The sequence below is a fragment of the Aptenodytes patagonicus genome, chromosome 7, assembly GCF_965638725.1.
Source record: "Aptenodytes patagonicus chromosome 7, bAptPat1.pri.cur, whole genome shotgun sequence".
Taxonomy (NCBI): Eukaryota; Metazoa; Chordata; class Aves; order Sphenisciformes; family Spheniscidae; genus Aptenodytes; species Aptenodytes patagonicus.
The window spans coordinates 56,553,673-56,568,952 of NC_134955.1; the positions used below are offsets into that span (position 1 = coordinate 56,553,673).

At 39.5% G+C, this 15,280-nt stretch overlaps 1 protein-coding gene across 5 annotated transcripts in view; it reads right to left on the reverse strand.

Annotated features, from left to right (window-relative positions):
* Positions 1-8,720: 8,720 nt before the first annotated feature.
* DICER1 (dicer 1, ribonuclease III) overlaps positions 8,721-15,280 on the reverse strand; it is a 74,139-nt gene continuing 67,579 nt past the window's right edge. For all 5 annotated transcript variants that reach the window (XM_076345375.1, XM_076345373.1, XM_076345372.1 and 2 more), the window contains 3 exons: positions 14,020-14,182; positions 13,844-13,919; positions 8,721-13,549 (listed from right to left, as the gene is read on the reverse strand). In XM_076345375.1, coding sequence (XP_076201490.1) covers positions 13,384-13,549; positions 13,844-13,919; positions 14,020-14,182 — 405 coding nt within the window. In that variant the 3' untranslated portion in view covers positions 8,721-13,383. The remainder of the gene's footprint in view (positions 13,550-13,843; positions 13,920-14,019; positions 14,183-15,280) is intronic.

The window sequence follows — 15,280 nt, forward strand, 5'->3', positions numbered from 1 at the left end:
TTCCTCTGATAAAGCGGCGCTCCATGGCCGACCCCCTCCTCTGCCTCATCCGCGCAGACCCCGACCACTGGATCTAATTATGGGTGAGGAACACCAGGCCCTCGTCAGCGCTGAAAGGCCATCAGTAGGCCTATCCATTAATAACTCTCCTGTGCGCTGTACATTGTAATTGTCAGACTGCAATTTACAGTAATCCTCCAATGCAAAAACTTAAATAGCTGCAGCTGATTTGAAATTCATACAACCAGTTGAAAGAGAGAAAAACAAGATGCACGGGTTAAAAGGCCAAATTGTGCAAGTGTGTGCGCTGAGTGACAGACATTTTAGTACTAGCCTGGGACCATATTTTAAAAGGTCACTGAAAACTTTTGGCTTGGGCCCTCTGACAAACAATGAACTTTCCATATATTTATTTGCCATCTCTTTGTTTTTACAGCAAGCAGAATAAATGAGTTAAATGACGTTGTGCGGGTCTGCACATTGTCAGCACAGGTTATAAGTCATTATTAAACTCCATCAAATCAGACCAAACCTGGTCTAGGCAATGAGACTAAAAGTTATTTGCATTCCTTCTGTCATAAAAAATCATATCCCCTTACCCAAGACTTTCGTTTCTTTATTAAATGCAGCCACAAGAGTATTTCAGGTCTGGCAATGTGAGCTCAGGAAAACCTACTCTGTATAACTCAGTGTAACAGCTTAGAACCGATTCCACTAAAATGTCCCAGTTGAGTGTATCTGGGCACTCAATCAAGACACACATATTACTTTTAAATAAGATTAGCCTTTATATTTTGCTGCTTAAGTTAAAACTTTTCATGTCATTCTCTCATTTTATGTAAACTCCAACGTAATTCTGTTTTAGAGAATACTTCAAACAAATTAAAACCCTCAACTCAAACGTGTCTAGCAAAACTTGCCTAATGGCATAGCAAGCTGTTTGGTGACACTGAAACACTTTTAAATAAGATGAATTTTCCCTGCGTTGCCCTGGCTTTGTAATTACTGCTGCTGAACAGCATACTCCTTTGGTTACAATGGCAAAAGCAGCGGCTTGCGCTCTGAAACTTATTTGACAAATAACTTACAAGTGACCTGCAACATCTGTTTAAAAAATCGTCCTTTGGTATCTGCCTCAAGTTGAGTTCAGCATTAATTATGAAATGCAAACATATCGTCTGGGGCCAAGGGCAGCTTTTACACATACACAAGGCACTGCGTGGGGAGGAGGGCAGGCTGCAAACGCCTTCCTTATGCCAGTCAAGTGGAAAGAAAATGTTTAAATAAACCTCCCTCTGAGCTACCAGCTTGTACCGTCGTGCTAGTGAGATCCAACTACGCTCAACGATGGGTCTGCTCCCGGCGGTGCTGAGCTCCCAGGCACCCAGGGAGGCACGAGCCACAGTGGGACGGGGCTTGGAGAGGCAGGCGGTGATGCCCAGCACCTTCAGCCACCCTGGACGTCAGCTGGAGCCATGGGAGCGCAACACCTCCAAAACCCGGCCCTGAGCCTCGCTCGTCTGGAAGATGCCACCAACAGCTATAGAGGTGCGGAAGTCACGGCAAACCCCCCAGAGCTGCAAACACCTACATGAAAAGCAAAGGGCTCCACACCCCAAAGAACACCAGTGATAGGCTTTAATAAAACTAATGACAGCCCAATTTACACTCACAAAATCCTATAGTGATGGAGAAGATGTGTTCTTCGGTCGCTAAGTTTTAAAACCTCTACTCGGCCCTACCTCTAGACAGTTTACTGCTGTGCTGCTTGGTGTAACGTCAGGTCAGGATGAGATTCAGCTCGTAGTACAAAAGCAGATGGAAGAGTGAAATAGAGCACTTCTCTCTTCTTCAGAGAAGGGAAACGTTTTTTCAAGGTCTTGTAAGTCTTTTTTATGTGGAAGTCAGTAAAAAATAAAAATAAGAAATTCTGACTCTGTGTAATCCTGAATTACATTATTTTGGATCTGGTTTAAAAACTATCCAGCAAGGTTTGATTCAAATAACATGTACAGTACAGATATCCCTTCACATCAATAAATATTAATAGTATAACTATTGAATATAAACTTTTAGAGAACTATTTCATTCTGCAATCAAAATAAACTGCTTCTAACCTATATGGAAGCACATGTAAAATACAGTTGGACAATACTGAAACCATTGATTTCTGCAGCTTTAAAAGATATTTGCTTGTAAGAGATCAATGATGGATCTAAAAGTTTACTTCTGCAGATCTCTTTTCTTTGCGCTGCTTTTTTCTTTTACCTTCTTATACATGAACTTAATCAGCAACCAAGCTCAGCTATCAAGTGATAACTTTTCTGCAGCTAATTGTGGCATATTGGAGTCTAGTAAGGAACATTATTAACCTGTCCTATAATTCACGTTTTGTGTGAAAAACTGGGACTTGAAAAACACCTGCCCAAACAATTCATAAACACACTGCACAGCAAATACCTATGGTAATTCACTGGATTTACAACCGTCATGTTATATTAAACATACAGTATCAAAATTTATCACCCATTACACAGATTCCTGTTTTAATAATATCTTGTACTTGTACAATAGCACCTTCTCTCCCAAAGGGTTCCGAAGCACTTTAAAATCATACATACAGGAATTGCTTCATTCACTGTGGAAATACAGCTGCCTCTGGGGTGGAGCGGGGGTTAGGGGAGGAGAGTAATTGTGCGCAGCAGTTATAAACACTGACAGTCGAGAGAGATGGTTGGGGACAGGGAGCGGAGAAAATTATACCAAAGTCTCAGGAGCATAATATAAAAGGCATAACCCCAGTGGCAGGCGAGGGAGGTGCGTAGGCAGCCGTGGCAGGACATGCGCTGATTCGGGGTATCCTTGCAATAACTGTCACCAGTTCCGACCGTAGGGCCAAGCTGCAGCCTTTGGCTCCAGCCCTCAGGCAGTGCGTCAGGACTGGGACGAGCCTCCCCATGGTGCAGCCCCTGGCTGCTGAGGGAGTCGAGCCGAAGGCTCGAAGGCTCCATCTCCAGTACCATCACTCTGCATTGCTCAGATTCCCCAAAGACAACCCCAGCTGTGCTTCCAAAAAACCACGGGACAACGGAAGCCCACTGACCAGAGACCTCTGCGGTGGGCAGCTGGGTGAAATTGTCCAAAAATAATGAAACATTAGAGAAAAGTCAGGCAGATGCATGGATTTATGGCTAGGCCATTGACCCAGTTAGAACTTGGCTGTCAAAGACTGCTGTTACCTACACCACTGAAAAATGCTTGTGTTCCTCAGTTGACTGCAATCACAGCTTCATCTGCTTCTTCGTACTTACCATAATTGCCAAAGTAGCCTCCTGTGGCTTCATGTCATCCCCAAATCTCTCCAGCCTGCTCTCACTCAGGACCTTCTCAGAACTTCTTCGATCACAGTGAGGAATCAACTTCTGAACATCAGGTTAGATTTAGCTTTACAAGAAAATCAGTCGAAAGCTTAAAACTGTCCCCTGAAAATCACCACCGATAGGCTTACTCCTGCCTATTAGACTTCAAGCAGACAACTGAAACCCTAAGCTGCAATTGCTTCTCTCTAGTTTGAGACATGTTATCTTGGGGAAGGCTTGGGGCAGAGATGCTTTTTCAAAAAAGACAGAAGACTGTGCCAGTGTAGGGGATGAGCAAATGTAGCTCTCAGTGTGAGCAATCACAACGAGGTGAAAAACAGCAGAGGATTTTAAGCCAAGTGATGCCAGAAGACCACAACTACAGTCTTATCTCTAACAGCAAAACCAGTTTCCCACCTATCAAACACAACCCTACCATGCCTGCTGTCTGTGGTGTGGCTGGCACAGAAACTGTACCTTTATTGTTGGCACAGCGGACAGACCACGGCTCTTCTCACCACAAGCCTGCTTTGGATGCAAGGCAGAGTTTTCACTATTGCAGTTAAGACATGGAGTCCTCACAGGGGTGACATGCAAAGAGTCACAAGCTCTAAACTGTTGCAGGAGGAGGCAATGTTGGATGGCCCCTGGACTGCAGGACTTGTTTTGGACCTCAGAGGACTAAGTTCAGGGATACTTGAGGCTTAAAGATTATTGGAAGTAGCAAAAACTGGTAAGTGACTTCTGTAGTACCTGGTGGCTAAGCTTGACCTCTGCTTCTATGTAAGGCTCTACTTCAGTTGGTTTCTTCTTCTCAGTCCCTCCCACATGTCTCGCTGTCACCTTAAAACCTGGTGCTGGAATAAGCAAACTTTGTCACTGCCTGTTTCCACCATTGCCCAGCCCTCCTCCACGATGCTCACCCCTTTATGGGGAGCTGATTTAAGAGCCGACTTGCCCAGGTCTGTTCCCTTTCCTCTCTACATTTGAGGTGTCTCTGAATCTTGGCGTTTCTTCCAAAATATTTCCAGCCTACAACTTTCTCTATTTGTTGATACATCTCAGGTGTTTATGCAGGTCCCCTTTCACTCCTCGCCTCAGTCACTGCAGTTTCTGGGATTTTCTGACACACATCAGCACGCCGTATCCTATACAAAAAGCAGCTGCTGTGTATCTAGCATAGATTATATACTCATGTTTAGTTTAGTTCCTGCAGCCCATGTGCCACAGGCTCTGTTGCAATTTATTTAGCTGCTGCATTAAGTAACCCTTCACCTTAGCTAAACTGCCAATAAACCAACATTACTTTACAAAAACTCTTCCACAGAGGCTGCTGTATGGTTTGCACTAATTTAGTGGCTTGCAACCAAACGTTAAGTAAAACGAGTACCCTTGCGATGCACACGCACAAAGATGTGTGCTTGATTCAGCTCTGCAAGGTGGGTCAGGAAGGTCTGAATTGCCCCTCCTCTGCCTTGCTGCACCTGCAGGGGACAGCGGCACTCGTTGGGAATTCAGCCCTCCACGGCAGGCAGTGCTTGGTGCTCAGTGCAGGAACCCTTCTAGCCGATGGATTCCACAGAAAGGGCAACTTTTTAAGGACCAGCAAAAACATTTGGTCCAGGAAAAAATGGTTACTACTTCTTCCACAGATCCCTTCCCCTCTCCACCACCAGCAATTTCAACACCGTTGTTGAGGCAGAGTCCTGGGAACTTTTGCCCTTGTTTTAAGCGAGCTTTTTGCTGGCATGGCCCTGCACAGCAGCCAGTTGGCAAGACAGGGAGTACGGCTGCCTGTGCCATGCTTGTTCGTATAATGAGATCTCTTTTGCCTGGAGCACATGTACTATGTAAAGCTGGGAGGAAGGTGATGAGTGTTGCTGGCAGGAACATAATGCCCTGCTATTCCAGCTAGAATCACCCTGAAAACAATAATTTCTTAACTTAAAATTGGTGCTGCAAAATACTATTAATTGCTATATAGATATGTGAGAATAGGGCAGATCTTAGCTATCAAGATACTGAGGCTTGACTGAATGCAAGGAGGGTTTTGTTCTGACACCAGCGTCTTGCCTAAATTCAGGTGACTGGAGAGTGAATACATGAAAGCAAAAATGGCTGGTGTAGACAGCCGTGGTGTAAGAGCATGGAAGCAGATGTCTATGCTTAATGATATCTGTGTTCACTGACGCTTGTGCTAATGCTAGTAGTTGTGCAATAGGCAACTTGTACAACCATAGTGCTGCTCCTGCATGTTACTTAGATTCTCATTTATAAAACAAAGTTAAAAACCTTACCCTAAAATTGATGGCAAAGTGCCACTCAAGTACTTCTGTGAAAACTTTCTTAAAGGAATATATAGTTGAAGACTGGACTGGTGATCCCACAGTCCCCTCCTGTAGGTCAGTGCTTCGGAGTAGGTAAATGAAGTCTGCAAACTTAGCATCATTTTATTACAAATGCTGGAACAGCTGCAACAGTTCATACTCACTCCCGTGCTTCAGGCCAAGTGCAGTAAAGAGGGGATCATCCTCACCTCGGCAGGAGATGAGCGTGACCCTGGACTAACTAGTGACTCACTGGCTGTGGTGCAGCTAGATGAAATCTCTTCTCCTTGCCCCATCACTTTCCCTGAACGAGCATTTCCAGCTTCAAGCTACAGTGTGGGATCCATCTCATCAGCTGAGTGCCAGCCCTGGATGGGGACGAAGAGGCCTCTCTCTCATTCAACTCACCTCGTTTTGAAAGGGTGATCTAAGGGCAGGAAAACCAAACGGTGCCCTGCGGCTGCTGACGTGGCTCCACTGAAAGCAGAAGAAATGGGTGGGAGTTGGCCCAGATGCAGCTGTCTGCAGAGCACACGTCTTAAGTTAGCTGAAGCATCCTAGATGTTAATAAAAGCTGTAAGGAAGATTGCCCTCATTCCTCCCCTCTAAGTCTTGCCCACCTGGCAAAAGAAAATGGAGCAAGCAGTTGGATATTCACCACAATAGGTGGGCTATCTCAAAAGTAGGTAGCTGGCAAACGTGCCACCCTTTTTACTTAAGAGCCTCAAAAATGGAACCAAAACAGAAGAGGCTGCCTTTGCACATCACTGCATTTCTCAACTTCTACTTGACGTCTGGAATTTACACTTACTATACCTGAAGGACTTTTGTGTTAAGTTCAAATGCACACAAATTACAGAGCCCAAGTGGATGTCTTCCCAGTGACTTCAGCGGGAGCTGGCCAGGAACCCAAAACTACAGGAAATTTTCAAGTTAACCAAAGAAAATTACTTCAATTTAAGAGTTAGCATGAAGCTTTCAATAAAACATATATAAAAAAGCAATGTTAAAAAACCCCCCACAACAATATAAGCCAGGTAAGTGGAGGTGGTTAAGCTGCAAAGTAAATGATACTGTTTTCATAACATATTGAAGGTCCTTGGTTATTTTACTCACCAAAATGAAAGTATTGTTCACGTTCTACATTAAGGAAGGACATAATCGCAGCTATGAGTAAAATAAAACCCACTTACATGTCAGTACTGCCTGTGTCCACTGACATGGAGATTTCCTCTGAGGAACAGATCCTGCACCTGGTCTCCAGCAGAAGTGTTAAGGGAAGCCCAGCCAAGCACCAAATCTGCTCCTCTGTTTCTGGACTTGAAGTTATGATTAGCTTTGTTACTACCTCTTTTCAGGGCAGGCATATTCAAAAACTTATTCCCCTTAGTTTTCACTCAAATTCCTTTTTCTGTATGGTTTTACTAAAGAAGAATAGCAGCTAAGTCAAATACATATCTTAGCTTTATTGATGCAATTATGAAACACATTTATTCTTATAATGAGATGAGAAACCAGTACCTGTAAACTCTTCAAACAGACATAGAGGTATTCTCTTTTCAATACCTATAGAGTGGCTGCTGAGGTTTGTCAGGATGACAAATGGTAACTATCCTGAAAATTTGTGTATTGATGTTATAGCTTTACTAAGGTTAATTATTCCTCTTTTTACGTCAAGCCTGATGTTCCTTCGGGGGGCAGGAAGAACCCAGTCGTTGCTGCATTCTGAGCAGCTTAAATTTAAAAAACTAAAAGGATCTATTATTTTATATTACGCGGTTTCAACACCATTGCTAATAAGCTGTACTCAAAATCTACAGTAAGTAGGTGATGCTCCCATACTGGCAAAAAATGAAGTCACCTGCCTTTGAAGCAGAACCTTTATTGATTTCACACTTTGACTTTCTGAAGAACTCTGGATGCTCCACATTACTACCCAGCAAGGGATGGACCACTTCCTTTGAGACTCAAATTTAGACGGCCATTCCTCATCTCATCCCTTCACAACAAACAGAAAGATAATGGCATCTTCAACTTTTTTTTTTTTTTATTTTTTTCAGGCCTATTTTCCTGTAGAAAATTTGGGGAAAGTTTTCTGATTTGACCCACTTGCTAGAACTTGGGGGGTGGGGGCTGTGTTGTCATCCCCTACTACGGCTTACTAGCCTACACATTGGAGCTTAAAGGGCCTTACCTACCAGTGCCATCAGTGTCAGGGTGGAACCCAGAGGCGGGAAAAAAGAGCTGTAAAGCCATAGGAGATCCACAAGGTTCCTCAGGATTCTCAGCTGAGAATTGCTTGCTTCATTGCAGCTGAGACAAGGAACAAACTGACACTGCTGACTTAGGTGATTTGGCCCTCCTCCAAGTCCCAGAAAAAGGTACCACCGTGCCTATCAGTGGTTCAGCAGGCTTTTCTCTGTAGCAAAACATGTAGTAGAAGTTGCCCATTGCAGATGCCAAGAAACTGACTGCTGCATTGGGAAGTTTTCAAAAAGGAAGACTCCTAATCTTCGGCTGGCAGGTCTGTCTCGTCTCCATAAAACATGGACATGACACTGGTGTGCCAGTCAGAACGCTCTACAAACATGCTTTCAATATTCAGGGTAAGTGAAATACTAACGGAAAACAAATGGAAAAAATAATTAAAATCAATGTTATTAATGTTGCGACTATTAGCTAACATTAACACTTTATTCTTCAAACGTGTGCCAAATTGTGCAAACCTGTGTTACTGAACGCTTGTGCTCTGGGGCCTCCCAGCTCCAAGAGAAATTTTGCAGGTATAATGGTCAACACAGAGATCAAATTGTAGCATGTACACCATCATTTTTAACCCGAGTGTCCCTTAAGAGTCTTCACATAGCTCTGAAGACAGTTCATTCATCAGAGGAAGGAGACAAGCAGACCTGTCTTTAAACAAGGTCAAGAAATAATGTTTTCACAAATTGTTTTATTTAGACTGAAACCAAAAATTAATTTTTTGTAAACTCTATGATTAAGAGGAATTAATAACAAAAGCAAAAAGACAATACAGGGTGAACAGACCATAACTTTATTGGAGATATACTCAGCTACAATTATTACAAAAAACTATTAAAGGTAATTGTGATCCATAAGGTGCAGATTGCAAACTTCTGCAGCATGATTACAGTATGAATGAATTACATTTTATGTCCCTTAAAGACAGCTGCAGCATGTGATGGTAAATATTTTATTGTCCATCAAATTATATTCATTATTCATTCTACTCGATTTTAACCACCTTTTCAGTCAAACTATTTACAATAAAAATGCCTGCAATTTCCAATTCTTGTTCACAAACATTTTTCTCTCCAACTTGCTGCTGCAGTAAATTCTGAGTGCATCTACAAAGCAATTAAAGTAGTCTGTGGTTGCCATTCAAACAAAAGAGGGAAAAAACCTAAGGACTGTATTGGATAAAATTTATTTTTAAGAAATGTAGTTAGCTTTGACAGAAGTTAATTTTAACTGCTAGTGGAGTATACTACAATGACCTCCAGATATTTGCTAACATAATTCAGATTGAGTTACAGTTGATATTTAGATTACATTTCATGCTCATGAACTGCAGTGTTTTAAGTTTTAAACCTAATATGAAAGCAAAGAAATTAACTTCTTGAAAATTAGAGCAATTGGAAAATGATCAATGTCAGTAATTAAGTACCAAAAATCAAAATCCTTCTCGCTTTACTCATGTAATAAATACCGAAATTTCCATGAGAATGCTTTTGTAGGGAACCCCACCCAAAACATACAAGCCCCGAATACTGTCAGATAGAGGCAAGTGTACTATCACAGCAGAGCACGATGCTATTTGTCATGTTTGGATTACGTGTGCTGCTGTGACTGGGATACAAAGATTTCACTTTCTGTACAGGTAAATGCACGTAGCATAGTTATGTCATATGCAGTAACATAAACCCCACATTTTCCAGTTTATGGTTCTGTATTTGCTTACAAGGAGGAAAACCCAAACTCTGCAACATACATAAAAGCACAAGATCTTCAGGTATGTAAAAGAATGCAGTTCCATTGATTAAAATGATACCACATCAATTCACACTAGCTGAGGATCTGGCACCTCATCCCTGGGCCACCACTATAATCCGCCCCAGCACGGAAACTGGTTCTTGTCCAAGTTCTGTACTCTGCAGTCACAACATACTATTGTGTAATGAGACTTAAAAATAGTCGGCTTTTTTTCTGTACGGACTTTAGCAGCATCAAGCTGAACAAACACTTCAGAAGTCGCTACTGGGCACTCAATATTCAGACTGAGCAGAGATTTAGCTGAGGTTGACCAAATTACTAGGGGCTGTCTTCTCGCAAAAACTACATTATACACATAATATGTTGGTTTGTTCAGAGATAATTACCGGAGTGTCAGAGGCCATTCTAATTTTAATTACTTCACATAACAGTAAAATGATGTAGTAGAAAAACAATAGCTTTAAAATACAATCAAGAGTTGTTACACATCTTTGTTGTATTTTTCCACATACAGTAAAAATGCCACAGACGTTACAAATGACCTATTTAAGTTGTGCAAGTAAATGACACATTACAGGCATTATAATTATCTTTTTCAAATTCAGTAAATCAGAACAGCAGCAAGGCCAAACCACATTTTTCCTCTCTGTTAAGCATTTTTTCCTTGAAATGAGGTAAAGCATGGTACCAAGTGCAATGCTTATTTGTGCTACATGAACAGAACAGCGCAAAAAAAGCCATAAAAATAAAAACGCAGCATAGTTAGGAGGACTGTTTAAAGTACAGTATAACAGGACTTAGATAAAAAAACAAGGTTCATGCCAACTAACCCCCACACTATTTATGATGAGCCTGTGTGGTTGCTTTTGAAGATGGGTTGCAACAGTCCGCTCACACTTGTGCTTATAGCATGTCAAGTGATTTCTATCCCAACCTTCAAATGATCAGATTTAGGTCTTTAATAGCATACACTGTCCAATATCAAAATCATATCAACTGTAGGGCAAAACACACAGATGTATAACATGGAAGCTAATATGAATTTTCTATCTCAAAGGATAAAAAAATATTTCAATGAGGTCACACTGGAAAAAGTTACGGCATTTAAAACACATTTAAAAACGCATCAGCAGCAGAAACTACTTTATAGTCAGCCACTACACATTTCAGATTTCCAATTCATAGGCTTTATCTAGTAACAAAGTGATCATTAAACTATTCTGAAACACAGAGCAAGTTCAGTTAATTTTCTTTGCATCAAAACACTCTGTAGCACTTTACTGCTAACAATTACCTGAAACCCCTGAGAATCTATAACCTTGTAACAATCAGGAAGAAATTTTAGGCGTTCAAAGACTAACTTAAATTTTAGTTTTTCATAATGCAGTTAGAACTACTTAAGACTTTCTAGATGGTCTGATTTTATCTGCTGATTGATGTCTGGCCAGAAACACAGAATTGTTAACATTGGTGATCAGGTATTTTCTCTAAGAAACTTCACTCCTACCACAAAGAAAGAGTTATAACTTAAATCGGTGACTTTTTTTTTTTTAAACAGCTAACTCAAAGCAATTTACCTTTGAGAATTTAGACTGCATGTTTTTACTGTTCCATCTCATTTACATTTGTTTTATACACATCAAGATTTGCAGGTCTTATACTTCCCTGTTATATTTTAATGACTAAAGTACCAAGCAAATGCTAGAAATTTTTTATAAACTAGTATTTTAAGTCTCAGTCTGACTACTATAACAATGCTGTTTTCAAATACAAGAACGGTCCTTTCTGCAGAATGAAAAATGACTGGGATAGAAAATATAAGAACTTTTGAAAACTGTATTTCAGAAAAGCTTAATGTCTACCCCTTGTCACTAAGGCATTTATTTTATTTTTTTGTTAAGAAAGCAAGAGCTGACAGTTTTTGTTTTGTTTTAGTGTGCATTTGTGAGGAAAGGAATAGGGTTTAAAAGCAGGAAATACAGTATTTATTTGTAATTTAATACATAAGACACAGCATCAAGTTCAAACTATTGTGCTGGAAAACATTAAAACACCTTGCTCTGCTTTCTCAAACTTCAAGCATAATTAACAGGGCAAAATTGCAGCAAACCTCTACTGATATTGGTGGGAATACGAGACCCACAGCTTTTTTAAAAGGTAAATTAAGAGGTATTATAGTTACAGTGCAAAAAATTAAAATTTCAAGCATAATATATAAACATAGCACCAAAACAGAAAAAAACAATGCATGCAAAAAAAGAAGGAAAAGAAAAGAAAAAAAAGAACTGAGGTATTTAAGTGAAGAGTGCCTACAAAAATCTAATTAAAGAAGTATAGGCAAAGCCTAAAAAATAAAAGTATGATTTCCCTCCCACCCCAGTAGACCAAAACACCAATGAGCTAGTTTCTCTAAATTAAGGACCTAAATCACAGATGTATCAAAAGTACGGCAGTTATATCTCAAACATCAACTTTCATGTTATTTAACAGCACAGCTTTGGTAGGTGAAATATGCATGCAACTCTGAAAAGTACAGTAAGAAATTTACGTGGAAATATCTCTAAGTGTAAAGGTGCTCTGTTTGTTAAATACGTAACCAATTGACTATAAAATCTGCAGCATATTTTAGGTGTGATATGTCTAAGGTTATTTTGTTAGAGTGACAGTTTGCACTGTGCAATTATTCATTACTGTTTCCAGTATTGGAACTATCTAGCTTGCAGGTTTGTGTAAAATTGGAATTTTAGCCAAAGACCATATTTTGTTTATGGTATAAAAAAAACACTGTAGACTAACCACTTCCTCAGAATTGTTAAAAATAACCTAATTACATATATATGAATACAATTTCTATTATAATCCTGTAATAAGTCACAGCTATAGTAATGAGTTGTACTGTAAATATAGAGCTGTATCATTGTAAAATGCATAACAAAATGAAGGGAATGTAAAACAGTTTGTTCCAAAAGAGATCAGAAATTAAAGATTATTAATGAGGGTTTATTTATTTTTAAGGCAAGAACCTTTTTTTATGCAAGACTGTGTGGCATAAGGAAACTGAAGTTTCATTCTACCAGTATGCCAGCCATTTCAATTAAAATCTGTCCCTAACAAATAAGTGCAATAATGATTGGGAATGCCATCTTAATGTAAAAAGATGACATGGAGAGAAAAAAAAAAAAGAAAAGAAAAAAAAAGAATACTGGCACACTTATTCTTTCTTATACCCAATCATCCAGTACAGTTTATCAACTGCTTTATGACTGGCACTAGTGCACAGATTGAAGAATTTCAAGATTACTATATATAAATCTAGCAACTGCATTAGGCGTAAGCTCCCTGGCCTTCTAACACTAAGCAAAGCTGTACTGACAATAAAAGTAAACCAAAAAGACCTGACAACAATTATTCTGAACACTTGCTAAATGTCATCATTAAAGCACTCTCGTGATTAAACAAAGCAGAAGTGAGGAAAGAAGACAAGATTGTGTTTGCGCAAAAAACTATAACTACAATTAGTTCCAAAATTTTATACATGTTAAATGTTTTGTTATCTATTCTGTTATCAAACAAACTTTAAATTCTGTCTTCCAATTTGTTCCTCTCAACATCAACATTTTTAAAAATTTGTTTTATTTCTATGTGGTTTTTTCCCCCCATTTTATTTATTTTTAAGAGGAGTCTCAGCTGTTTGGGACCTGAGGTTGATTTGCTTTGAGGCTTCGTAGTGCTCTTCTCGCAGCTGCAGATTTGGCAATCCTGTAGCTTCTGCCAACACCTTTAAACTTTCCCTTTCCTACAACTTCCACTGTTACTCTGACCTTTCCATCGTAAGTTCTTTCTGCAGGACTGCAAAAATATACACAAGAATTACTTACTGCCTAGGCAAGTTAATGTGAAATAAAAGACTACATTCTCTTTTCTGCAGAAGTAAAAGCAGTATAGTTAAACAGAAATCATTACTTTTCTCAGAAAGTTATGCAAGGAAAAAAAATAAAAATCAGTGAACACAATGATCACGCTAGCTGCTTAGTGCAAAAGAAATTAAAAGTAATTCGTGACATTTAAAAACCCTCAGTAGTTTATGAAGCACAGCTTAAAAACATTTTATGGCAATGTATACCAAAGGAAGTGTATTCTTACCTAAATTTGGCTGTCTCTGGCTCCATCTCCAGCAGCTCTCGCACTGGGGAACGGGGCACATTAGCAGAAAATTTTTCTATTTGGGGGGGGGGGGGTAAAAAAAAAAATTAGCTTTGTTCTCTTCATAGCAGATGGCACTTAATTATTAATTTTTTTTCTGAAAGCTGACACAATACCTATTAATGGCCTCATCATTGGATAGTACACTTGCCAAACCATTTCCAAAGACATTCCACTATCCATATAAATGGCACCAGCAAGGGACTCAAATATATCCCCCATGGCCTTTGGTACTTCAATGTCTTCCTCTTTTTCTTCATCTTCTTCAGATCTTCTGAGCTGTTTGCAATTAAAAAAAGCCGGGGGGGGGGGAGCGAAGGGGAGGAGAAAAGAGAGAAACAATTGTTTCTTTTAAAATAAAACAAAGATCTTCAGAAGTGTAAGCTCTCTTACATCCTATCCTGAGCTGCTTCCTTTAAGCTTTTCATTGACAACTTTCCACAATGAAATTGGTTTTTTATTCCCCAATGAAACCAAGTTGCTGGATATATCATTTTTCAAATGTGAAAAAAAATCCCAAACACCATTGCGTACAGAGACCTTACATGCTTTGTGAATTCCTCTCGTAATAATTCTGTAGGATTTCACCATAGGTCTGTTTTTTCCAATAAGAAACAGACTTGGCTCTATCAGTTAATACTAGAAAGCTACTCATAACAAGGGAAGAGTTCATACATTAAACATGTCCTAGAAGGAGACTTTAAAATCTGTAAGTCCAATCTCTGGATGAAAGTCGGATGTACCTTTCCTTACCTCATTTACCCCAGAAGACAAGCATGAAACAAGCATTAGTAAAATAAGCCATTAATAACTGATAACCAGTAACACTAGACTGAACTAACAGGCACACTTAGGTATTTTTTAGATGTAGCAGGCAGTGTTTTCTTCTATGCTACTAATTTAAGACAACAGTCTATTCTCATTATTAAAACTAAACTTTCAGTATGTGTCTTAAAGGTCTTGAGTATCTAATCCTTTACTGAAAATACCTCAAATACATGTAATATACATTCACATTCACCTAAGTTCAAACGAAGTAACCTGCAAACAAAATTTTTGACCATTACTCTCCTCTGCCTAATGAGAAATAAGTTTGTCAGTCTTTTCCCCCAGCAGCTACCCTCTCACTCTATTTGGCCCCTATTTGGGGTTTAAAACCTGATCCGGTCCTCTTAAGAGTCACCATAATACTTCATAAACTAGTTCCACCCAATATTTCTACCTAAAATAAATCAAACAAGAAGTCAGACCTGATGTGTACACACTCCAAACGGGAATTTTGATGTTAAAAAACAAATTCAACTGTTTTGAATAGCGTATTTCTTACCAAGTGCAAACTGAAGCACTTTTGAGTTATACTGAAATAACGGAGAGAGA